The 26,272-nt window shown below is 34.6% G+C and overlaps 1 protein-coding gene across 3 annotated transcripts in view; it reads left to right on the top strand.

Moving 5' to 3' along the window:
* The first annotated feature begins 1,591 nt into the window (after positions 1-1,591).
* The window catches only part of PHF20L1 (PHD finger protein 20-like 1), a 71,299-nt gene continuing 46,618 nt past the window's right edge, over positions 1,592-26,272 (top strand). The window contains exons 1-6 of one of the 3 annotated variants that reach the window (XM_008570292.1): positions 1,683-1,872; positions 4,018-4,137; positions 20,200-20,371; positions 20,522-20,606; positions 24,231-24,319; positions 24,544-24,621. In XM_008570292.1, the coding sequence (XP_008568514.1) occupies positions 4,055-4,137; positions 20,200-20,371; positions 20,522-20,606; positions 24,231-24,319; positions 24,544-24,621 (507 nt within the window). In that variant the 5' untranslated portion in view covers positions 1,683-1,872; positions 4,018-4,054. Of the gene's footprint in view, positions 1,873-4,017; positions 4,138-20,199; positions 20,372-20,521; positions 20,607-24,230; positions 24,320-24,543; positions 24,622-26,272 lie in introns of all 3 variants that reach the window. The other 2 variants (XM_008570291.1, XM_008570294.1) reach the window with 2 other exon arrangements.

Below are 26,272 nucleotides of genomic sequence, written 5' to 3'. Positions count from 1 at the left end.
GTCCAGCTATCATAGTTGAGGCCAGTACTTTAGCTGCAAGGGAGACTGGGAACATGAGTTTCTGACATTTTCATCTTATTTAATGGGAGGCTGACTCTGCCTCCGATATTCAAAAGGTGGGTGTATCAGTCAGTTTGGGTAAGGTTATGCTGTGTAACAAACAACCCCTCCCCCATATCTATAGCTTAAAACAAAAAATATTTATTTTTTCTTTACATCACATATCTGTTGTAGGTGATCGTGGGTCCTGGGCTCATTATAATCTGTCTAGAACCTGGGTTACCAGAGAAGCTATCATCTCAAACATTGCTTTTCACTGTGCCAAGAGACAGAAAGCTTGGTGAACTGGCTTTTTAGTATCAACTGGCCATGACAAAGCTTACTTCTAATTTCATTTTATAGAAAATCATTGGCCGCACATAATTCTAAGGAGGGTGACAAGGAGGGTGGAAAGTATAATTCTGTTATGTGTCTGAAGGAAGATTCTAGAAATATTTGGTGTACTGAATTAATGAAAACCATGGTGGGAAGTTTCCCAAACATGGAAAGGGAGTTCAGATGCTGAGCTACCAAAATACAAGAAGACCAATATCCATTAGAGACTGTCTTATTTATTTCTTCTCTATGTATTACCATGCTCAGAGTAGCTCAGTGGCTATTAGTAACATAATAAGTGCTGAATGAATGTCTTTTGAATAAAAGGGTAAATATGCATGTGGTTGCTTAATTTACCAGATCTCGCTATAATTGAAGCCTAAAGAGAGTTCTTTCCTATTTTAACTACACATTGTGAAAAAAGATAAATATAAGTGTCATTTGTATGCAGTGTTGCACTTAGAAAACTTGAAAGCCATAGAAGTATAATGGAAAGAGAGAGCAAAAAGATATTTCATCATCAGCATTACTTTGAATGTGTTCACTTGTTGGTTCACTTGTTGATACAGCAGAGACAGTATCTCCTGTGCTTGGTACAGAGTTTGGGACATGGTAGGTATTCAATAAAAGTATTCTCCCATCATTTGCTGTGTAGTCTTGGGGAAGTCACATGAATGTAGCCATAGGTTCTTCAGCTACATACACACAACGTAGTAATGCCTGTCTTTTGCACGGTAACGATCTTCTCGATTGTGGAGAACAATACAGTTGTGCAATTGTGATTATCATGTGACATACAGAATAGAGTCTACCACAAAGTATCCATTCGAGAGGCATTTATTGACTGTAACAGTAACCATTTGCTCTATTCTTTATGTGGAATGCGGCGGATACCTAAGAAAGCGTGTAGTGCATTTATGAAAGTTTGCTTGGGGTCCTGAGGAGAGGAGTTTTGGGAACCTGGTTCCATCAAATCAACAATAATAATCAATAGACTTTGTCTTCTTCTCTCAAAGGTCAAACACTTCACAACCGCCAATAGGCGCCCAGAGCTCGCGTTCCTTCCTTTGCTAACCAGGGCCCCTCCCGCTAGCCGTAGGCCAATTGCCGCAAAGCCCCGCCTCCCAGGGCGGCCCTCCAATCGGCTACGCGGCCCGGGCCCAACCCTCGCGAGTCACGTGATGAGCCCAGGCCCGCTTCCGGCGTGTCGCGGGCAGCTGACGTCGCGGGGGCCCGGCGTCGCGTCAGGGTTGGCCGGTGGCGGCGGTGGTGGAGGCGATGGCAGCGGACCCCGAGCGGGCTTGAGGGTTCAGACCCAGCTCACTCCCGCGCAACCTCGGGCCGACCGGGCACTGCGTCCCTGTTCTCTCCGCTCCTGCTCTCTCTCTGGCCGCTGCTTAGGCAGAGGCGGAGGCGGAGGCCCGGGCTGGCCGCCCTGCTCGTGCCCCGGCTCGGCCCCGGACTGCCCGGCTGCTGTGCGGAGAGGAGGCCGAGTCGGTAAGAGGCGGTGGCGGGGCCTGGAGGCTGCCTGGTCCCCGCCTGGCCGCCTGGGACGCCCCCGCGCTGCTGTCTCTCTCCGGCCCGCTCCCGTCCCGCCTCCCTCCCCATAACTCGCTGCAGCTATTGTCTGGGCGCCGCCGCTCCCGCTCCCCCTCCCTTCCTTCCCCCCCTGCCGAGGGCCGGACGGCTGTCAAACCTGGAGGCTTCTCAGGCTCCCCGCCAGCCCTGTCTGAGCCCTTCCTGTCTGTCTCTTGCCACCTCCCTCCGTGTACCGTCTCACTCCCCCACGTTTTCTGGCCTCGCGGTCATTCTCTGACCATTGCTTCACTTTCTCTGTCTGTGTTTTCTTGCTAATTTTCTCTCCCCACTTGTCATCTCCCACAACTTCCACCATCCTTATATTTCTTGCCGTTCTTTTTCGGCGTTCCTTCCTTTTGTTATACCTGTCCGTACTCTCCGTCCCCTTCTCTCTGCTTCCCCCCCCCCCCCATAGACTCTTACTTTGTAAAAAGTCCTTTAATTCAAACCCCTATTTTATCCATCTCTCTCACCCCAAGGAGAAGGAACTCTTGGCTTTTCCGGTCCTCATACCTAAGTGTCACTGGGGGGATTATACTTCTTTATCACTTACTATGAGCTCTAAGTTTGATCCTAAAAGATATTAGTTCAACTGGTGAACTACCACCTACTGAATTCTTCCTGTGAAGTACAGCAGAACAGGTTGATTAGATTTCTGCACAAACATTTAAGTAATTGCCATGTATGTTACACACTGACAAGATCTCTGTTAAAAATATTCATGTTTGTTCCTTTTACACCAAATACACCCTGGCCAAGCTTCCTGTTAACTTTTCAACGCGTTAACCTTTGCTGATGCCATGCCAGGAGGATATCCCCTTCCCCCAACCATGAGTATTTAAGATTGATTTCACGTATTTTCATGGAGAGTATTGATGCTATTTTTCCCCTTACCTATCAGATTCTTTCGAAGAGAGAGGAAGGGGCAGCTGGAATTGTATATTTGCTGTTATGTTTTGTGTATTTTATATTGTAACCAAACCATTATTTAAAATGACATAGTTGTGTGTGTTTTTTTAAACTGGAGGGAGCATGGTCATTACTAATCTTAAATATCAAAAAATGTTTTAGGGATCTCTCCTTTACCCCACTAACAATAAGTCTGCATTCCTGATGACTTACTATATTTTGATTAGGCTAATTCAAAAAGTATTCATATTCCTCAAATGCCCATTAGTGAAAAAGAGGTCATCTCAAGTGTGCTGGGTGGCCACTATACCCAAAAGGATTGTAAATAGTTCACCTGTGAATGATCTAGAGAGAATAGATACTCCTTTGGAATTTTTGTTCTTTTTAACATTCCAACCACTTTTATTATGACTTTGGGCACTGGCTATATTGAAATATAGAAGAAACAAATTCTCAAATTTAAGAAAATCAGTATTATTGCTTATTGAATGTGAAGTATAAGGAATTTCCTTGCAACTCTATACTGTATGTTATATTAAAATTATTGAGTCATTTGCTACAATAGTGGGAGATCATAGGTAATGAAAAATCCTAATCACAAGAGGAATTATTAGAATCTTCACTGGTGGAGAAGTGTGTCTACTGTTTCCTCCATTTTTTGTGCTTTAGTGTCTTATCTAGTGTTTTGTATTATGAGACACTCAGTAAATATTTGCTGAAACTAAATGAAAAACCTGATTAATTTGTTCTCTCAAGAATTTCAGTAGTCATATTCCAGAAGTCAGATGACTTAATTTTTCAAAGATGGAAAAGCATTTTCACCTGTTGTTGTGGAGAATTTTCTTGGGCCTTTTTAAGTTAAAATTGAAAGTATTTTACCCATTAGCAAGTTTTAATGGTCCATCTATTCATTCTTTTTAAGTAGTTATCTTTTCTATATCCTTTTTCTTAATTCATCATCAAGATTGTCTGCAAGGTGCACAATTCTTTACCTAGAGATGTTGGTAATCATTTCTTAAAAATTTGGCAAGTATTTTACTTCTCATGTATTGTTTTAAAAATTCTGTTTAATTTTAATTTTGCCCATTCCCTTACACTATATTCCCTATGCATTTTGTGCATCAAAATCTAACTTTTTAAATTTTTTCTCTTGAGGTAGTGAAAGGAGAATACTGAAGAATAGGATCTCAAGATGAGTAAAAAGCCCCCAAATCGTCCTGGGATCACTTTTGAGATTGGTGCTCGTTTGGAGGCACTGGACTACTTACAAAAATGGTATGGAAAACATAGAACTTTGACCTAAAGCACAATATCTGTAATCTTACTTATGTTGATTAATTGCCATCTATTCTACTGACGGCAGCAGAAACACGAGTGTGTTCACATTTTGAATACACATATACATTATTTTTTAAATTCTACTTTTCAAGTTTAGCATTTAAAACCAATTTTATTCAGTTATTTAGTATAATCATTTTTAGATGCTAAGAACTGAAAATAATTGTCTAGAATATGAGGTATATAGAGAATATCAATAGCCTTGCATGTTTAACATGAGTTATATTGGTGGAGGTGGAGAGGGGATTAATCAAGATAACCAGCTTCTCAAGTTTTGGATAAATTTTGATGTAGGTCTGTTTTTTTGGCCTGTGTCAGAGATAGTCTTGAAACTACAGAATATACTAATGGTTAGTTAGTAATTTTTTCATAGTGTACATGTTCAGAAATATCTCCACTATTCACTCTCTCACTTAAAACCAAAATCACACTTAACCTCCTTCCCCAGAGGGCAGTAAACTAAGGTTGGCTGTTACTGTCTCCACTACATGGGCCATCCTCTTAGACCTTCTGTTTCTTCCCCTATTCTGGCTATCTGTTAAATGGTTAATTGAAATACCCTCAACATACCTTGTATACAATGATGTAGGAAAAGTTTATTAACTGGTATAAAATCACCATCTGGAAAGGAGAGAAGGGAAGCAACATACAATGGTCACCAGGCCATAGTAGGAATAAGGAGGGTTCTCCTTTCTCCTAGGGAGTGCATTCCTTATTAGGTTAGCTGATCCCTGTTTCTGCTGTCTTGGCAGATGTCTTATTGTTGTAGTTCTCAGGTTTATAACCTGAAAGGGGCATTAGAAGCTCCCCTTCTGGGAGTGGTACTGTCTTTGTTCCTCCTGAAGCCCATTTAGTTTGATGAGGGGTGTAGTGGTTTAGCAACTCCAGGACTTCATCTACCAGACTTTTTGACATTTTCTTTCACTACAACTTCTTAAAACTGTAGTGGTTGTTTTATACATTTTCTTTTGATTGATTTGCATTAAGTCAACTTCCTGAGTTGACAATGGCAGGCAGAGAAATCTTGTTTAGTCATGATATTTAACTTTAGATTAGCCTGGAGTTTCTGTCTCTTAGCATCTGGCATTAGAGCTTGGCACACTTCCAGGACCCCCAGCTTAATGGTCTCTGTTTTGGCCTCTGCTTTGGGACAGTCTGAAACTTCAGTTTGAGGTGGAGAAACACAGTTATTTGGCCCCTTGCTCCTAGCTGCATCTCAGTAGGTAGATCTTTGTAGGGGGTTTAATTGTTACTCTCATCAAATGGAGAGTGTACAGAGTAGTTCTTAGGAGGGGCTTGGGAAGCATCTGATAACCAGGCAGTAGCATTCCTCCTAGTAAAAAATGGCAAAGTCTCCTGACATTGACAAATGTCCACTGAGTGGGGGTGTGGGGGGGACAAAAATGCTACCAATTGAAAACCATTGCATTAGACCATTGAACAAAAGACGCCAGTTTAGGCAGTGGCTATCGTGGCTCTGATTTGACCAAGAGGCTTTTTTTTTTTTTGATTGTATGTATCTGTGGGGTACAACATCAAACATCAGTAGCAGTGTGCAACATACAGTGTTCAAATCTGGATAATCAGCACATTTGTCATTACACAATATAATTGATCCTTGTGTTTCCCCACGAACTTCTCCTCCCTCATCTCCCCAACCCCTGCAACCCCAGTTCTGATCCCTTCTCCCCAAAAGCCCACTGTATTATTGTGATTGATACATCCCTTTTCCTTCTGTCTCTCTTTCATTGTTCATTCATTCATCTGTTTTTTTTATTAGCTTCCACATATAAGTGAGGACATGTACTTTTCTTTCTGTGCCTGGTTTATTTCACTTAACATAATTTTCTCTAAGTTCATTCATGTTGCTGTGAATGGCAGAATTTCATTCTCTTTTTTTGGCAGAGTAATATTCCATTGTAAAAATATACCACATTTTCCATATCTGCTCATCCAGTGATGGGCATTTAGGTTGGTTCCAACTGTTGGCTGTTGTAAATAGAGCTACAATAAACGTGGGAGTATAGGTGTCCCAAGAGGAGTTTTTTACTCTGAAGACTGTCGAATCTCTTGTGTGACACAAGAGTATGAGAAATAATACCTTTTACTTCTTTGATGTTAATCTTATTTACTTATTTATTTATTAATTTAATTTTTTTTAGGTTACTGGCTTTGAATAACTCGTTAATTTGTGTTAATGTTATCTTAGCCTTCCCAGCTGGTAAAGTTGTAATTGAACTATCTTCCAATTTTGGAGAAACACATAATTCATTAATTCTGTCAGTAGTTTGCAGGGATATTAACATAACTTTGGTATTAGTGAGAAATTTAATTTTGATGGTGAAATGTTTTCTAATTCAACAGCTGTTAAATTTATGATCCCGTAATTAAAAGAAAAAGATTACAAAAAGAACTGCTTTAAAACCGTGACCAAATGTACTTTTAGGTATTGTGTGCTTTTAAAGTACCTGTATTTGGAATTTCAGAGAGCAAATGAAAGTTGTAGCATCTCACCAAGAAATTTGTAAGTGCTTATTAGATAGGGTGATATCACATAAATGTACTCCTTGTACACGTGTACTCCTAAATTAAGTTTAGACTTGATTTTAATGACCCTGGAATAATGGTCTCTTTAATATAAGTAAACATTAGCCAGAATAATTACATATGATCATCACTGAAACTTGTCATCTATGAGCTCATTTATATAAAGATTAGAACATTCTGCTTCAGGTGACTCCTAATTAAAAAAGAATTAAGAGTATTGTATATACATATTCTAGGTAATTCAAATAAATAATTTGCTCATTGTGACTTTGTTTAATTTCATTAGTCTGAAGAACTAGTTAGGCTTGGGTGACGGACCCTTAAATTTAGTATTAAGTGGTTTGCTATGGTCAACTATTTAATTGTTAAGATGCATTGGATTTTATGTAAGGTGTAAAGTTCTATGAGACTAAATGCTCTTAACAGATTTTATTTCTAAATGGGATAATAAATTTTATTCTTCATATTGTTCCATTTGTAAGAAACCATTCTTTATTTCATATAAATTCTACAAATTTTTGCTTTAGTATCAGATTAAAATGTAGGATTATTTAATTGTTGAGAAACTTCGACATTCTTGTGAGGAACAAAATAATTTATCATTGAAAATATACTAAAATAATTCCTTCTCTTTTTTTTCATATTCTTTTTTTGTGTGTTCTTATTGAATGCATAGTCTTATTAAATTCAGTTTGAAAAGTTGATGTCATATTTTAATGTAGTTTGAACTGTTACAGGCATAGGACAGCAAGGAGCAGGAATACAAATCTTGCTTGCTTACTGTCTCAAAACATTTACAGTAAGCAGTATATCTGTTATTAAGGAACTAACATCACATGTTGATACAATTACCTTTTAAAGATAAGTGCAGAAGGAAAGTGGTGATAGTGGAGCACCCAAAATGCCAATTTGTTTGTCCTATGTGTAAAAGAGTTTTCATATATGAAAAAGGAAAATAATTTTTAGTATGTGCCCTAGAAATAAAAGGATAAACTCTAAATTTAGTGAACAGAAATAAGGTGAAGTTGAGCTCCTGATTTTAGGTTTGGGGTAGAATTAATTGAAGAGGAAGACTCAATCTCTTTTTCTTAGAAAAAGTACATTGTTACTGCTTGAACAAATCATATTCGTTCAAGTTTATAAAGATATCTTATTCGTTAATACATTATATTTTTAAGTAGTGATTTATTACTTTTTGTTTTCAAGATAACTTGATAGCCACATAAGAAAACTCACTGATGGTTTGATTATTTACCAGTACTAATGAATGCAGGCACTTAGATGCCATTGAGAGTTTAGTCATCTTTGTTCTGATATTTGTTTTTTGATACTTGGATCTTCTCTATACCGACTGAACCTAACTCCTACTGAATAGGATGGGCTGGGCTGCTTTAAGTTTTGAAAAATTTGTAGTTTCACTTAAAACATTTTCTTTAACTTCTTCCTCAACAATCTGCATAAGGACTTAAACATGCTAATGTTTAACAACTAACACACTCAACCATTTTCTGTTTTATCTCCATCATATTTTCCACCACAGCCTCTGTACATACAAATCTTGACAATGAGGTTTATTATTTCTTGAAGGCAGTAACATCCTAAGAATGAAATGGATACAGGTGTGTTGTGTTGATACAGGAATATATTTGGGGATAGAAAGAGTTTATAGTCGAGGTCATATTGGAGACACTAAGTAGGAGGGTTTTAATTCAGACCGTTATTAATCCTGTAAATATGGGAAATCCTTTAACTTGGTTTGCTTAACAGTAAAGTGGAAGCAGTGTTACTGGCTTTTATTTGCAGGTTGATTTTAAGGATCAAATAAAATTATATATTTAATCTTGGTTTAAATTATGCAAATTAATACATAATTATAAGGCATTGAGGTAAATGCAAGGGAAGAGGGAGAGTTGAAAAATAAATCTTTGGGGATCTGAAGGTTAAGTGTATAAATTTTTAAATGTAACTTTAGTGTTGACACGAGTGTGACCTGGAATTGTAGAAGGAAAAACATGTCATTGCAGCAAGCTTATAGATAGTCTTCTTGAGGTCATAATGAAATCCTCATATTTCCACAGATTTTTACAGTTTACAGAGCACCCTTGCAAATATTAAAGTATCTAATTATTCCGAATATTGTTCAGTAAAAAAATTGATAAAATCAAACTGGCTTTGACTACTTATTTAACTTCTGTCTTTTGTTTGGAATTAAAATAGTTATTCTGTAGTAAGTGGTTTAATTATAAAAACACAACAGATCAAATAATACACTCATGTTAATCTTAAATTTTGAAATATAGAGTCATTTTAAAATCTTCAGATGAATGATGCTCTTCTGACTTCTTTTGGAATATTTCTATTTAATTCTCTTCTAGATCTAAAGAAAAGAAAAATGAAAGATTAAAAAAGGTGGAGATGTCTCCAAGTATCAGAGTTTGATAGAACAGTATAAATTTGAATTGGCAAATGCTGTTTCCACACATTTGGAGTTTTTTGAACTGTATGGAACATTTGCAAATGTGAGTTTTTAAGATGTTCGTGAACAAAATTATAATAGGCCAGGAGAATTGAGGAAATTTGATGGTAGCAAGTACAAATACCTTCTCATTTAATCAAAAGTACATATTTTCTGAATAAAGACTTGTTTTTTTACTAATTGAATTAAACTATTCAAAGGAAAACATTAGTAGAAATAAGTTGTGTGATCTATGTTTAAGGTAGGAGGGTGCTCCTGACAAGTAGTATGTAGATCAAATTGAAAAAAAGAAATCATGTTTAAATTATATTAGATGAGTTTGAAATTCGTAGGAACGTTTGGTGAATACTTTAAAGATAGAGATTCTTCTGCTAATATGAATACAAATTTTAGCTTTTTGTACATTGGATTTTCCTAAATTTGTATATACCTGAAAAGTAGTGATTATTATTTTGAGTCACTAATTACCTTTGAAAATCTCATTTCGGCTATAGACTCAGAAAAAATGTACAACTACATGTATATACCAAAACAATTTAATTATATATTATGTTCATAAGTTCATAACTTACTCATGGACTCCAGGTTAATTACACTTCTTGCAGAGAATTCAAATTGAAATCTGTAATAATTTTTTTTAATTATGAGATTCTTTACATTCAGACAGTGACAAATTTTCAATCTTGAGGTCTAAGTGAAACATCCAGTTTAATCATCAAGCAGGTTTGCACCAGTGCCCAAACATTTTAGTTCTTTAAATTTTTAAAATTTACACAAAAGAAAGCCCCATAAATTCCTTTCAACAATGCTAAAGATAAAAAAGCTTCTCTTCCCCCCGCCTTCCAAAAAAAGTGAAAAGTAAAGCAAGGTTAGAAATAGGAGCAGAGTAGACTTATTTATTTTAAAATACACCTGCTTGTTCTTGCTCTAATGTTCTTCCTTTCAATATGTTGATTCATTTTTTTATAGAACTTTTTCTGATCTGTAATGCTTTTTGTGCTTATCCTAGTTTTCTTGAAAAGCTAGAGAAAAAGAATATTAAAAAAAGTATATTTAACTGGAAGTCAGAAAATATGGGTTCTAAGTGCTATTCTGCCCTGAACTATGTACTTTGGAGAGGTGTCCTTTTCAATTCCAAACTCCATTGCTTTTATGTATGAGGGTACTTCAAACCTATGCTATCTACCCTAAGTGAATCATTGTGCAGTTTATGCATGTTTTGAAACTACGCACTCTACCCCAAAAGTATATACAAGTAAATGTTAAAATTTTTTTTTAAAATCTCATGGAAAGACTCATATTATCTTTTAATTTTATTTGTCCACAGACTTTTTGAGTACCCTCATATTTTCACTTTTTCAGGGGTGACAGTTTTTTTTGTTTTGTTTTTTAATCTCATTTTTAGATTGGTAAATAATGCAGACCTGAGGCAGAAGTAAGATTGACAAGAAGAAATCATATGTAGTTTGTTCAAAACTGCTGGTCACTAAAAGAAGAGAAAATGAGTTGAGAAAAGTAGAGAAAGGTGAATATAATTTTCAATTAAAGACACAGAGGTTTGAAGCATCTGGGGCATAGTCATTGGGTGTGGAGCCTTTTTCCTCCAAGTATAGTGATCTCTCCACTATAACCCCATTGCCTCACGTATAGATTCCCTGAAGCTTTGAGCCTTAGTTATTAAATGGACTCAGTGTTCACAGGCCATCTTAATTCCCGACCTATTCTAGTGATATGTGTGTATCTGGCATTTAGAAGGGCCCTGAAAATCCAGCAAGCCTATGTCATTCTTGCTTCTTGGAATTAGAGAGCTTGGGGAAGGCAGGTTAATTTTAGGCCTATCTATCTATCCTTGAGAGCCTTCTTCCTAAGCTGACCTTAGAATCGAACTTCCAAGCTGATGATTTCCTATCCTCCTTCATAAATCTATAATGGTGTGAAGTCCAGGAATCTCAGGCTCATTGAGCTGTGCTTTGTGTGCCTATGTGTGTGTTCATTTAGTGACAAAGGTTGGACCAAGAGAAAAGACAGTTTTATTGGCTTATCTGACATTTGGTTGAAGTCCAGCTGTCACATATCACACACATCCAACTCTCTATTCATTACATCATTCCTGCTGAATGTTATTGTTTTGTGTTGTAAGATTTCACACTTGTTATATCACATGAGACATTGGTTTATTTTTTGGTGGGAAAGTTGATTAAAATCACTAGCTGGGAAATAGTTTATCTGTTGTGGTAAACTATACTAAAAGAGGATGCTTTGCAATTATAGTTTTATAGAATAGACAGAACTGGTATCTGCAGATGCTTAAGTGTTTTTAATTTTGTTTTTAAATGATTTTTTTAATTGAAGGGCAAAAATACTAGTTTTAATTTTAAGTTTTAAATATTAGTAGTATTTTTTTAAAAGAAATTAATGGGATTTTGAAAAGGTAGCTTAGTTTTGCTATTCTTCATAGAAGCCCTAGTTTTTTTGTATTTATTTTTACTATAACTTTATATTTTGAAAAACTATTGACCACTGCCTGCCATTACTTACCATGGATCATTAGTCAGTACATGTGAATATTCTTTTTATTAAATTAGAAATTGATATGCAAGTATTATGTTATTTCAGAAATTATAATTAACTCATCTTTGGGAAAATTATTATAGTAAAGTGTAAGGGAGAATATAGATATTTATTTAATATTCAGAGTGTCTTATCAGTCTGTCTTCTAATTGCCAAAAAAAAAAAAAAACCCAAACCTGTCTTCAATTAAAAATGAATACGTATCTAGTACATTGTGATTAGGTAGGGTACTGAAGTATAGGCAACTTATATGAAATGATATATACAAGGCCTAACATAGTAACTAACTCATAAAAGGTGCCCAGCAAAGTTTATTGAATTTTGGTGGATTTATAAAGAATGAACACAAAAGTTTCAGGGATATCTTGAAATAGATGGTTACCATAGCAGAAAATTATTGCAAATGAATTGTGACTTGGACTGAAAACTAAGCATAGGATATTTGTCAACCTAGATTATCAGATTTAATTTTAGTTTTAAAGTAGCTCAGTAATTTTCTTAGTTCTATAACAAATTATATCCTAGATTTCTTATCTTAATTTTTAAATTTATGTTATGGCAATTTTCAAACATGATAAAAGTTAAGCCACTTCCTTTTTTCAGAGTGTTTCATTTTAATAATGTGATGTTTCATACATAGGCATAGTTGAGATCCAGTGCCCCTTTCGTTTTGGGAAATTTTAATAATAAAATAGAAGAGCCTTTTTTCTTTGCTTAGTCCTTTTATGCATAGGTGGGTATTTATTTTGTAAAATATGATAAAAGATGTTCTTCATACACTTTAAGCTAACAAAAACCACTTTAGGCATGTTTGTTTGTATAAAAAGCAGACTAAATTTGCAAAATAAAATAAAAACAATATAAAAATCAAATTATTTAATTTATCTGTTTTCAGTGCCTATTGGTAAGAGCCCCTTATATTTGAAACACTGCAATAAGTGTGACAAGAGTTGAAAAGCATCAGTTGCAGAATGCAGAATCTATAATGATTGAACACATAGTCTTTATGGACAGAAAAACCTGAGTTTGGGGATCCACCACTTATTGCCTTTTTAAACTTGAACCTTTCAGAGCCTCTGTGACCTCTTTTTAAAAACTGGGAATAGTAATAAGTGCATCACTCAAAGGGTTCTTTGAATATTAAGCAAGACAATGCATATTAAGAATTTAGCATGGTTTCTGCCCAATGATAGGCACTTAATAAATGTTAGCTATTGTCATAACAATAACATAAGCATTAGTTAATTTAAGAAGGTAGAGTCAAATGGAAGAAGAATCTATGTAAATTCTTTAATGGATGTATAGACAAATATGATTGTCTGTAATAGTTAAATTTTAAGTGCTCAATAGTAAGAAATGGAACTGGATGACTGCAGCCTGCTATAATTTTGAGTTCTGCTGGTATAATTAAGTAAGAAAGACTTTGATTGTAGTAGCCTGAAAAAATAATCTGAAGTACGTAAACTTTGAGTCAAATATTGGTTACAGGAAGAGCATGTTTTAATAGAGCAGGAAAGAAATTCTTAGTAGTCTAATGGATTCTCATGGCGCAGGTATTTTGATTTGGGTTAGAACTGACAGTATGAATGAGTGGTAGGCATGGCAGGAGATTCAGGTGCTAAAGGGTAGAGGAACAGGATGTTAAGTCCAGTGACCTGAAATGAAACATTAATTTGAAGGGTGGCTGCCACTGGTTTTAAAGGAGAACACATAATTAAATCTGTTCTTACCTTCTCTTTACTTCGAAGGTTGTGGACAAGTAGGAAACAGGGTGAATGGCAGCTTGTACTAGACATGGACCATGGAGATGAATAGGTCTGAAAAGCGGACCTGAGAAACAATATGAAGAGACCCTTAGAATTCAGTGTTGGAAGAAGATGTGATTTTGACCTATAAGCTATTATCTGAATGTTCTTGAAATTCTAGATTATTTTGTATTTATATTTAATTTTGGAATATTGTTTGAATTAATCAAAAGGGTTTTGTTTTTCAGTGCATTGTTTTTAAAGTGTGAAACAAATTAACAAGCAGTATTTAAAAGCACTGAGTTCTAGAATACTATAATAATAATAGGTGACATTCTTATTGCAGTTATAATCAATGGGTGAATGGGTAAGAAAACACTTCTGAAAATTACAAAGCATAATGTAAGTTTAAAGTGCTTCCAGGAAGCTGAAATTTTTGGAGTTACTAGGTTACAAGAATATTTTGTTTGCTTTGGATTACATTCTACATTAATTTTTGTTATTTGGCAAATAATCCTCTTCCTGACAATTGTGTGAAAGGCAGTTCTTATCCCTCTGTTTCTAACTCTTCTGTTTTAGTCATTTTTTTTTATGAATGCCATGTTATAGGTGAAGTTCTTATCCACAAAACTATTTTGAATTGTTAATCTAGCTCCCTAGGATTCTGCTAACATTTAGATCATGTTTAAGTCTTATTTTAAGTGTATTTCATACATTACCTGTCTGAGAGAACATCCTTATTTAGATACTCTTTCTGTGTGCTAGTGTAATATTATGTCTTTACTGTAGTAGCTATTACATTATATGGTAAATGTGTTAACGTATTTGATTCTCTTTTTCTTTGTTGATTAAGTGAAATGAATGCAGTACTGTCAGTTTCTAAATTTACATAAATTAGAAATTTTATTATCAGTATAAACAAGAAAATGGCTATTACTTAAAATGCATAATCTGAATAACTTATTGGGACAATTTTTTAAAATACTGTTGCCTTTTTGATTGATATGGCATTTATTCAAATAATTAGTCAAATCTCTACTCAAATTTAGTGAATTCTAAAAGTCTTCAGGACATTTGGTAACATAACATATTGCGGTCTTGCTCAGTGAATTGAAACCTATCCATAGGTTGTTATCAACTGTACTTCGACTTAAGTGCAGGAAATTCTAGGCCATAAGCGTATCAGGGAATTTTCCTTATTCTCATGGTTGACTTTCTTTATCAATACAGGTAAAAAGTGTGGATACTATCAAACTATCAGAATGAGTTTCTTAAATTCACATAATATTTAATTGTTTTATTGAAGACAAAGGAATTTTTTATTAATCCAACAGATTATATTTTTGACATAGCTGCATGCCCACCATTCTTTCCCTCTTTTATCCAAGGAGAAAGCAGCACCAGTAGTTTGAGTGCTAATAGATGATCTTGCCTTCAGGAGTTGTTGTTCTTTTTGATCATGGACCCCTTTGGAAATCTGATTAAACTTGGAAATCCCCACCTCAAAAGAATATTCAACACATCTATGCCAAACACATACTATTTTGTATATAGCCACAGGGAATTGATGATCTCTTGACCTAGTGGGTGAGTCAAGACCTGCCCATGTAAAACAGTTAAGGATGTGAGCGAACATAGGAATTCACTGGCAATGCTGATTCCCATTTTAGGTCTCTCATATTCTCTTTGTGTTTTAACAGTACTCAAGAGTTGATACTGTAGAAAACCAATACACTATATTCAGTGAATAGCTAACCTCTTTGGTCAGTGTTTGGTTCTTATTGGATTACAGGTTTAGTCTAGAATGAACAGATATTGCTTCTCTTTGAACAATTAATTGTGCAAGTGGAAGGCACAAGTCATAGTGTTAAAATGACAGTATATCAGATAAAGCAATGCAAGGCTATAAGAGTTCAGAGAAGGTGAAAATAATTTTTATTCTTAATGATGGACTTGCTGTACTCTAGTTATGGCCATAGTATATATAACTTGACCATTAGAGGACTTTGATACAGAAAGGGTCCCAAGAAATCAATTGAGAGATCAGTTGAATTGCATATGTGAAAATTCTTTTAAATTCAACAAGAATCATTTCAAAGTCTTCTCAGTATTTCAGAATGCTCTTCATTTCCATTAAGCCAAAAGAGCTAGAAAGAACCAGTTTTAGGGTGAATTATTTTTCTTGTTTTTTGAGGGTAAACTCTGCTCTCCAGGATTCAATCGTAAAAGACGTATGAGCTCAAGATAGACCCAGAGCAGTAGAAGCAATCCGTTCTTTTCTACAGCAGTAAAATGATATTTAAGCAGTGCGTGCATTTCAAAGTGGGATTATAGTAGGGAGGATAGATAGTGGAAATTTTATGGTATTTTGCAGTAACAGAAAAGGGGTAAGAGAACTCTATGTAGAATTTTGGTATTGAGGAATCATACTTTTTAGTGATGTTGCCTCTCCATCTCGTTCTGTTGAACCCTTGAGAGATGCCAACTATGGTTGTTTTCTTCTTAATCCTAATTTTTGTTATTGGCATCTTATTTCTGATACTTTAAACTGTGAAACACCTGTCTCCCACTTCTTAAATCTTTTTTCCAAATCATTTACAAATGTCTGGGACTGAGCATAATCGCGGTTATTTACTCTAACAACTTTCTATGACTCAGCCTTTAAAAGATGACAAAACAAAAAACATAATACTACATTCAATGAGAAAAATCCTATATTCAATTCAGTCAATTATAATAAAATATAAATAGTACATAAAAATAATAGTGTTGTAGTTCAAGATAGAGAGGCATTTGTGAATACAATTTGTTTAACAGTCAGTATTTTTCTTTCACTGTGTGTATCAAAACATTATTACTATGGGCCATCTGCTAGAACAGGGAAATTATTTCAGTGTATAAAATTATATGCTAAATTGCCATTTTGTACATTTCAGGTGTATTGCAAAGATCTTCATGTTTTTTTTTTATGTTCTAAGGTGTAACTGATAATCAAATTAAGTACAAACTTTAAATGACTCCCTGTTGTCTGTAGAATAAAGGGTCATTTCATTAGTTTGCTATTTCAAAGCCCTTCAAGGTTGAACCAAGCTGACAAGTCCAATCTGATGTCCCAGTATCCTCCTTCATTTACCTTACTACTTACATGTCATCTAGCCAAAGGGTATATTATTCTTTCCTTTGAGTGCCCCTCCGGTCTCTGAACATGAGGTTCTTGAAGACAGACACCACATCCTGCTTGTCTCTGAATCCATGTTGGGTGCTTGCCTAACCCAAAGCCACATGATAGTTTTAAGTAAATGAATATTGATTAAATGAATTATGTTCTGTGTATATACTTTACCTTTGTGCTATATTCATTAAGTCTAAATCCTAGAAATCCCCTCCAAGTACAGAAAAGTGTCCCAAGAACCTTTAGTGATCTCCCCAATTTTCTCTGAACTATTAAAGCATCTCATGTAATTTTCTCTGAACTATTAACTCATTTGGGGTAAAATTTTGTATGTGCTTACCATTTTTGCTGTGTATGATATACTTCCTTAGATACAGGCCTTATTCCATTTCTCCTATTGGCATGGAGCATAAGCTTTTGTGCCAGTTAGTCTTGGCTTTGAATACTGGCTGCACCATGTATATTCTTGGACAGGTCTTCGTGTGTTAAGTGGGGACTGTGTTATCTACACCTTGGATGGTTACCAGAATCAAAGGAGATAAAGTGTATAAAGAGCGGTTGACACTCAGTAAGTAAGGAACATGGAGTCTAGCATACATGTGACAATAAATATTCTGATTCTTCTTTCTCCTCACCTGACTCTAAGTTAAGCTTATTGATGGTAGGAGTTACATTTCTTTTTTTATCTAGACAGTGCCTAGCAAATGCTTTAGTCTTATTAGATGTTTGCGTTTATGTTGAATGAATAAATAGAAATGTGATATTCTTGATAATGGTAATATTTCTGACATCTTTAAGATTCAAAATCTGATTAGTAAACATTGTAAAAATTAAAATAGATAATAATCTTGAGTATTTGTGTTACTTATTTAATTCTTGGCCTTCATCCCAAGTGTACATAAATATTAATCTCTAGATTATAATATGCTATAACTTATCCTGAAGAACTTCCCCAAAATATAGTTTTTAATCTCGTTGTATCAGGCATCCTCTCAGCCAACAGAATTTGAAATCTTTTAAGAAAACCATACTTACTTAAAAATGCAGTCCAGATTTAAATTATTTGAACTCATTTAGATTGATTCTTTACTGAATTGAATCATTTTATGAAAATAAAAATGTGTTTAACTCTGTTACTGGGGACTAGTCTTACTTTGAGAAATGTTTCAAATATATAAAGTTGCATACATTTAGAACCTGAAGAAACCTAGAGAGTAAATCCCTTATTTTTTATTCAAAATTTAAAAGATGTGATGATAAGCATATGAAATTAGAGGCTGTTATGTTTTGAGACAAATTTATCAACTTATATAATTGATAAAAAATCTCTTTATAGTACTTTAGTGGCTAGTGAATATAGAAAAATAAAGGACAGCCTTGTTCTAGACTTCCCTTAATGATATTGACAATGCTTATGCTTTAAAAACCAGAGCAGCACAAAACAAACAAAACCAGAGCAACACTGCAGAAGGCAAGCATTTTATAGCATTGATTCAGAGTGACTGGAGTAGGCATTTCCACCTCAGGAAGTAGGTTAATCTACTAGATTTTCTTGTTTTTATGCATTTGTTTAGCAAAATATTCCCTTACCCACAGCCACCCCCTTAAAAAGACTAAGACTAAGATCTTAAGGTTATTGTTGGGTCAACAGTTTTCTTAATTCTGAAGAAATGTGCAGATTGTCTTTCTTTAGCATCATTTCCTTTTCCTATTGAACATTCCCTGAGTGGCTGTTGTGTGTGTCCTGTCACTGTGCTAGATGCTGAGGGCGAAGAAGGTGAATGTGACTCGGTTATCCACAAAAGCTCCCAGGCCAGCGTAGCGTTTCTAACATCATGTTCCTTAGCTCTCTACTGTCTTGAGGAATGTGAATAACTATACTGTGAGAAAAGAGTTTACGTATTTCCCTAAGTTTATTAATACTGATTGTTTAATCTTTTTGACAGTACCAAGAATAAAGACAGCATTTTTTTTTTTTTTTGGCAGCTGGCTGGTACCTTTTTTGATCAAGTATTTTCCTAGCTTATTTGACCATGGGACGCTTTTTTGTGCCACATGTATCAACGTCTGAAGGAATATAGATGCTCTGTAGCACCAAGTTTAGGAATGTGCACAGAGATGATTGTAAGGTGTTGAGTGCTGAGAGCAGTCGGGGGAGGGGAGTTAGGAAGTCTTCACACAGTGGTTACTTGTTTAGCCAAGTCTTGAACTATGAGTATACAAAGGAGGGGAAGACAGTTTAGGGCTAGGCAGAAAGAATAAAATGTATAAAAGCACAAATGCTTTATAGAGCATGATGTGTTCGAGGAAATTCCAATTAGTTCAGTATGATTAGTCCAAAGTGGGGCTGACTGTCAAAGAAGAAAGAAGCCATATCAGAGAATGATTCAGAGCCCTTGAAATGTCTGAAAACCTTGAGTAGCATGATCTATAAAGCAGGTAGTAATCAGTTCCTAAATTTCAAAGTTATATAAGGTCTGTTGTGCTCTATACATAAAGCTAGTTTTCCACAGGGAAAACAAAGATTCCAAATTTATCAGAAACTAGAAAAATATGAGATAAGCTATTACTGCTGAATCATCTACCTTGTGCTGCTATTGAGTTCTTAATGTCATTTAATCATACTTTTAAGAAAATTAGTCATCTGTGAACATTTTGATACAGGACACTAGGGATGATGAGGCAGTTTTCCTTGTAAAAAGTTTTGAGTTAACTAAATTTTAGTTTGGAATTAATCATAGGAGAATCATCACACATGAAGACAGAACAATGAAATATTATTTTTATATTTTTAAATTTAAGGTTTTATTGACCTTTCCCTTACTATGACCTTTCCCTTACCATAATTGATGCTCACTATAAAATATTGGAAAGTATAGAAAAAAGGAACAAAGTGTGTGTATGCCATATAGAGACAACTGTACATGTTGCTATATTTGTATTTCTTTCTAGACAAAATTTACACATTTATAATTCTAATAAATATAGAGCTTATTTTTTACATTTTCTCACATCATAAATTCTTTGTAAACACCATATTTAAAGACTATAATAATATTCCATTTGGTAGATATACCATTGTTTGTATAGCATAGCTAAAGACAGTCTTCAGTTTTTCCAACCATATTTTGTGATGGTTCCTGTTTTCTTTGTTTTTATAAATAATGCTTTGTGTTGTATAGTTCCAGATTTGGAATTATTGGTTCAAAAAGTAGGAATATGTTAATACTCTTCACACGTTACCACGTTACTTCCTAAAACAGTGCAGTAATTTGTATTTCCACTGGGAGTGTATCAAAGGGTTTATTTCCTCAGATCTTGAGAACAGTGATTTGAAAAAGACAACAATAATAAGGAAAACTTTGTTGGTTCTATAGTTAAAATATGGACATACTAATGATAAGCAGTATTTCAGTTAAATGTATTTAATACTTTGTATAAAGAAATATAAGGATATTCACTTCATATAAAGCTGTTCTATTTTTGAGGTATCCATCACGAATTGAAAAAATCGACTATGAGGAGGGCAAGATGTTGGTCCATTTTGAGCGCTGGAGTCATCGTTATGATGAGTGGATTTACTGGGATAGCAATAGATTGCGACCCCTTGAGAGACCTGCACTGAGAAAAGAAGGGCTAAAAGATGAGGAAGATTTCTTTGTAAGCAAGCTTTTTCCATTTGCTAATTTTGGTACATATATAATGACATATTTTAAAAGGATTCTGTTAAATTTTTCAAAAGCCTGTTTTTGTTAAGGAAAAGTTTATTTATTATACATGGAATTGATCTTAAAAAGTTGTTTAAAATAGGATTTTAAAGCTGGAGAAGAAGTCCTGGCTCGTTGGACAGACTGTCGCTATTATCCTGCCAAGATTGAAGCAATTAACAAAGAAGGTATGTGTTTGAAATGATCTGAGACTTAAAATGGGATTAATAGTAAAATTTTGCTGTATTTTTAATTTTAAATAGCATATATAGTTTTTACATATAGATTTTACCTCTCTTTGTTTATATTTTTCTGAATGAATTTCTTACTAGTATTCTTTTGGGGGAGCATTTAATTTGTTATATATTGCACAAAATAAGATGTCACATGATTTATTGCCTAAATAAACTGTTTTAATTAGTAGAAGTAAATAGTTGATTAAAACTTTCAACTTTCAGTTTACAGGCTATGTTATATGCATTTTATTTCTACTTCTCTGTTTCCGTTTGTGGCTAAGCTGTATTTATGATCATCTCAACCAGAATGTGAGAACAGGGTAAAGATATGGGGAAATTAAAATCAGTTCAACTTGCAAGTGAAATACGTACAATATTTTCTGAGGAAAGGGTATGGAAATTTATCAGTTTGAGAATTTCTTTATTGTGTCTCTTCCCTCTCCCCTTCCATTAGTTTCTATAAATAATTGAATTAATTTTCCCAGTTACCTTTTGTGGACATTTGTTAGAATATCAGATGCTGAGTAGAAGGTACTGAAGTGATCAAAAATGTTGACAATAACAGAAATCAGGTATGTTAGTGTGGTATAAGACTGATGAATCCATTGGACAGATAATGAATTTAAAAAATAGAACTTTTATACTGATTAATTTGGAAAGGTGTGAGAATTAATATTTAAATTGTTATTGAAAACAAATATTTCTTGAATTTCTCATTTAAAAATCTCATTTAAAATTGTTGTGAAATACTTGTATTTTATTTTTTATTTTATATTTTTCAAGTGAGTAATACATTATTTTTCTATTACAATTATTTCTTAAATGTCCGTTTCTTCATTGTTTTCACTAAAGAAACATTGAGCAACAGCTTTTTGGCAAGAAGGGTATTTAATCTAAGTAAAGGGCACTTCCTTTAAACTGAGTTTTGAAAGACAAATTAGCTATTAGCTGGATGAAAAGGCTTCTGGCAGAAGAAATGGTGTGTAGAAAATAATAGAGACGAGAAAGGAATGTCATTTTAAGTAACTGCATGTTGTTTGGAGTGAAGGATTCCTTTAAAGGGGGTAGAATAGGGGTCTAAGAGATTGGAGAGAGAGTTAAGTATTGATATATGAAGTGTCTTATAATCTTGCTGAAGAATTTGAATTTTATTTAGAAGTGATGGGAGCCATGGAAGAGATTTAAACCACAAACTTTGAGAGATAGAAGATGAAGACATTTAAAAAATACATTAAGGAATGTTAGGTGTGAAAAAAGTAAATCATAATCTAGCTAGAAATCACGATATAACTTTACAAGCATCTTAATCCAATTAATTGTTTCAATGAATTGAAATCATGAATTTGGCTTTATTACCACCAGTTATCCTACTGCAGGAAGTGTTGAGAAACTTCTCAAGTCATTAGGTGTGCAGGTTATTTCTCCTTTTCTAGTGGGATGTATGTTTCACTATGCACTTAAACTCCTATATACCTGTGTTATGGAGCTCACTCACATTCCCAAGTCTTATTTATTCACATTGACTTCCCAGTGTCTAGTCCAGAGCCCAGCATAGAGTAGGCAGTCAGTAACAGTTCGTGGAAGGGAAGTAAGTAAAGAATCTTTCTGTTGGTTAATGGGATCCCCCCAAAACAAAATAAAGCAAAACTAAACAATACTCTCTACTTTAATTAAGAACAGTTTCTTTAAGTGTGGAGAGCTTTGGGACCTTCCTTCTGTGCATAAAGTTGCCTGAGTACATGCATATGCAAGTGCATGCATACATACACACATAGCACACACTCAGAAACAAAATCACTCATTCTTTTTCCTGCCCCATTTATTCACAGGCATTTAATGTAGACATTAATGCTAAATTAATTAAGCTTACATTAGTGGAAGAGTGATGATACTCATTGTGATCCCTGCTGTTTTCAGGAGTAGTTTCAGTGAACCCTTAGTGAAATATTGGCAGATATTCATTTTTTAAAAATCTCCACTAGAGGTATTATTTTTGTTATTTCTATATGCCCTGTGTGGTGGATGAGCCTGCTTCCCCCGCCCCCCTCAAAAAAGAAATAAAAGCAAAGGAAGTCCTCAATTCAGTATAAAAGCAAAACAAAACTAACAAATGTGAACTTTTAGGTTTTCGTAACACAGTTTACAGAAGAGAAGAGAAGGGGCCGATCAGTGTGGACTGGAGTGGTCTGAGAAGTTTTCATCTTTAGGGATGGTCCTTGAAGAGTGGGTTGGAGTGAGACAGGCATGAGAAAAGGAGGAAGGGATCACAGCAGTGGAAATAGTATGAGCAAAGGCAGGGAGGGCCGAATGCTTGGGCGGCCTAGCGAGCCACCTGGGCTCGTCTTGAATGCCGTATGGAAGATGAACGAGGACAGACAGTTACAGAAATGATGGTAGTGCAAGGTACAGTAGGCATTCTCAAAATTTTTCCAACATCTTTACATCCTTGCTATTCACCTGCTCAGTCGTTATAACTTGAGTTTAGATCTTTGTATCTGTGATATTTAGTATTATGCTAATTATTGAAAGCCATGAAAACAAGTGGTGTTGTTCAAATGACAAAAAAAGAAAAATCTTTGCACGTATATGCTATTGGTTTTGGTGCCAACTCCAAAACCATTAATAACAATTATTACATTTCTTGTTTATACTTCTTTTGCAAAGGCCAAGGATCTGTTTATTTAAAGTGGCACTCTGCCCTCATTTGTGAAATGGTAGAAAAACATTCATCTACGAAATGATAGAAAAACATGAATATTCATAAGTATAAAATCTATGTAATTTATGTATTTTCCAATAGTACTGGTTTATATTGACTTGAGAGCATGGGATCTGCAACAGAACTGCCTGTGCTTCATAACTGACATGCAAACAGAATCTTGAGTCCTGAAAGTAGGATGAGTCAGTAGGAAAGGCATACACAGCTAGACTAGATCAGGAGTGATAGTTATGGCTGGGCTGCTGCTTAGCTGAGTGTCACTGGATGCAGCATTCAGCTTTCCTGGAGTTCGGTGTCCTGATTTGCACATGAAGACTTTTATAGAGAGGATTTGTAAGGTGTTTTCTAGCTTAAAAGTATAGGATTCTATAGTTTTTATTTGCCAGTTCATTACTATTGCCAAAGGAGTAATCTCTTTTTGGGAAAATGATTTTTTCTGTATATCAGATCTTTCTCTCTTATTTATTTTGAAGAAATTTTCAAAAAGACCAAATGGTAATTCCTTTGGAAATATTACACATTTTTGTAAATAATCATTTTATTTTTGTGAAATGTAAGTCAAAACATATTTAAATGATTACAAAATAAATTTTAAAATCCCTCAGTAAAATTCATAATTACATGGAACTAACTTAATCAAGACTAAATCTGTGCACTTTTTCATGAAAATATGAATTCAGTGTTTTTAGAGGGAGAAAGTAAACTTAACTTGATGGAGTCCTTAAAAGAGGTGTACGTTTGCAGTTATTGCAGTCTCAGAGCACTTATTTATATCAGGTCTATTTGTTAGATTTCAAGAGTTGCTGCTGTAAGGTTGAGTTATATTTTCTGATGATTCTGACTTGCTCCTATTTCAGGAACATTCACAGTTCAGTTTTATGATGGAGTAATTCGTTGTTTAAAAAGAATGCACATTAAAGCCATGCCCGAGGATGCTAAGGGGCAGGTAAGAGTGTTCAGTATTCCTAGCTACCCAGAGATATCATCCTGAACGGTGAAAATCAAAATATATATGTTTTTAAAAAGTGAACTAATTGTAGGGTTATGTGCTGACAGCCCCAAATAGCAGCAAGAAAAAGAAGCTTAGAATGTAAAATAAATTATACACTTGATTTTTGCTTCTTTGGTTTTAGACCTGCTAAAGTTATAGGTCACTAGTTTCTGTTCCAGGTGAAATCCCAGCATCCACTAAGCTGGTGTTGTCCTATCGACCCAGCTGGATCGTGTAACCAGTCTATGGGAAGTGAGGTAAGTGCCTTTTTTTAAAAATTTTGTTTTGTTTTCCTGGTATATAGTATCACTTAGAAAGTTAATATTTATTGAGTTTCTTATCCTCTTCTTTCCTTCTACAAATCATAGTCATTCATCCTTCTTTAAAAGGCGCTTACCTGACGCTCTGTAGGCTGTTTCAGGTAGGGCTCTCTGAGTCACATGATGAAGCAGTGTAGTTACGTGCTTTGTCACTGCTCAAAGCAAGAATGAACGGTAAGCATCTGGGATGAGGGAGCATCTGGGATGGAGTTAAAATCATGATTCCATTTGTTGACTCTGTCTCCTGAAATACTGGAAAGAAAAGGTGCCATTAGAAATTTAAAGTATTTTCTTTTTTGTTCTGCTGTTATTTGGGATTTTCAGCACCTGGACCTACAATTAATCTTAAGAGCTTGAAAGTAGTCTATATAAATGTTTAATATGGAAATATGCTACATAATTGTTCCAAACTGTGCAGGGAAAAATATTCTGGAATGTGTTAAAATTCATCTAGTCGTCTTCAGCCAAATGTAAACATTTAATAGTCTAGAAGTGTATACCACCACATTTAAAAACATTATTCCTGAAGAAATCTGAGAGGTGTGATTGTTTTCAATCATCTGGTTTTCAAAAATTTAGTTATGAAATGATGAGCTATTAGAGGTTTTTCCCCAATTAATATGTAAATGCTATTCAGAATGAAAAAGCTTCTGATCAGGGAATTGCTTCATGTCTTCTTACATGTATGTATAAATAAAATGTTCTTTTAAGCATTAAGTGGTGTGATTTCTCAGTTACTGCATAAAGAGATTGATTAAAGTCTTAGCAACATAGTTTAGTATATACCTATTTAAACAAAAGTCTCAATTTTTTTTTCTTCATAATTCTTAATGACAAGCACTTTAGAGATACTTGTAGAATTGGCTTTTATAAATTGCTCCCATTTTATGAGTGTTTTTGACTTGTTTTCATCTAGGAAATGTGCTAAATCGGGTATAGTTTGGGCAAGGCTAAGAGAATCCTATCTTGTGTATTATCTAGATTTTGAAAACTTTGTGAATTCCTTTATAAAGATATAAAGTAAAATTTATTTTATTAACATAGCAAAGAATAATGCATCAAATAAATGCACTGTGGAAATTCTCTTCCCTAAACTTTTTATAGGACCTGTATAAAATATGACATGAATAACAATTTTATATATATGAACCCCTGTATTAATTAATATTCTTAAGCCTAAATAAGTGTCTTGATGCTGTCGTTTCTCACTTTGAACCAATTGGTTACTACTGGTAGACCTCTTCTTGCATTCAGAGGTTAGCTTGATTACCTTAATGATCTTTTAATACTATAGTGGATGAAGTATGAGCTATAGTTCTTCTTACACTGTATCTGTAGACATTTTCTCACTGGGAAAGAAGGTACGGAGGACATATTGACTGCCTAAGAAGATCCCCTCTCTCCCTCCCTACCTTCCTTTTTCTCTTCTTTTACATAATTGTTAGTGGAATGGTAGTGTTGATACGTAAACAGCTATGAAACTGACATATTTTATAGGATGAGAACTAACTCCTCCATCTAATGAGATACTTCACTTCTTACTGTTACTTCTGATACTCCACCTTAATAAGAACATAACAGCAGTAAT

The sequence above is a fragment of the Galeopterus variegatus genome, unplaced genomic scaffold, assembly GCF_000696425.1.
Source record: "Galeopterus variegatus unplaced genomic scaffold, G_variegatus-3.0.2 Scaffold589, whole genome shotgun sequence".
Lineage (NCBI taxonomy): Eukaryota > Metazoa > Chordata > Mammalia > Dermoptera > Cynocephalidae > Galeopterus > Galeopterus variegatus.
Note: the sequence above shows the minus strand (reverse complement) of the source record. Positions and strands in the feature narration are given on the sequence as shown.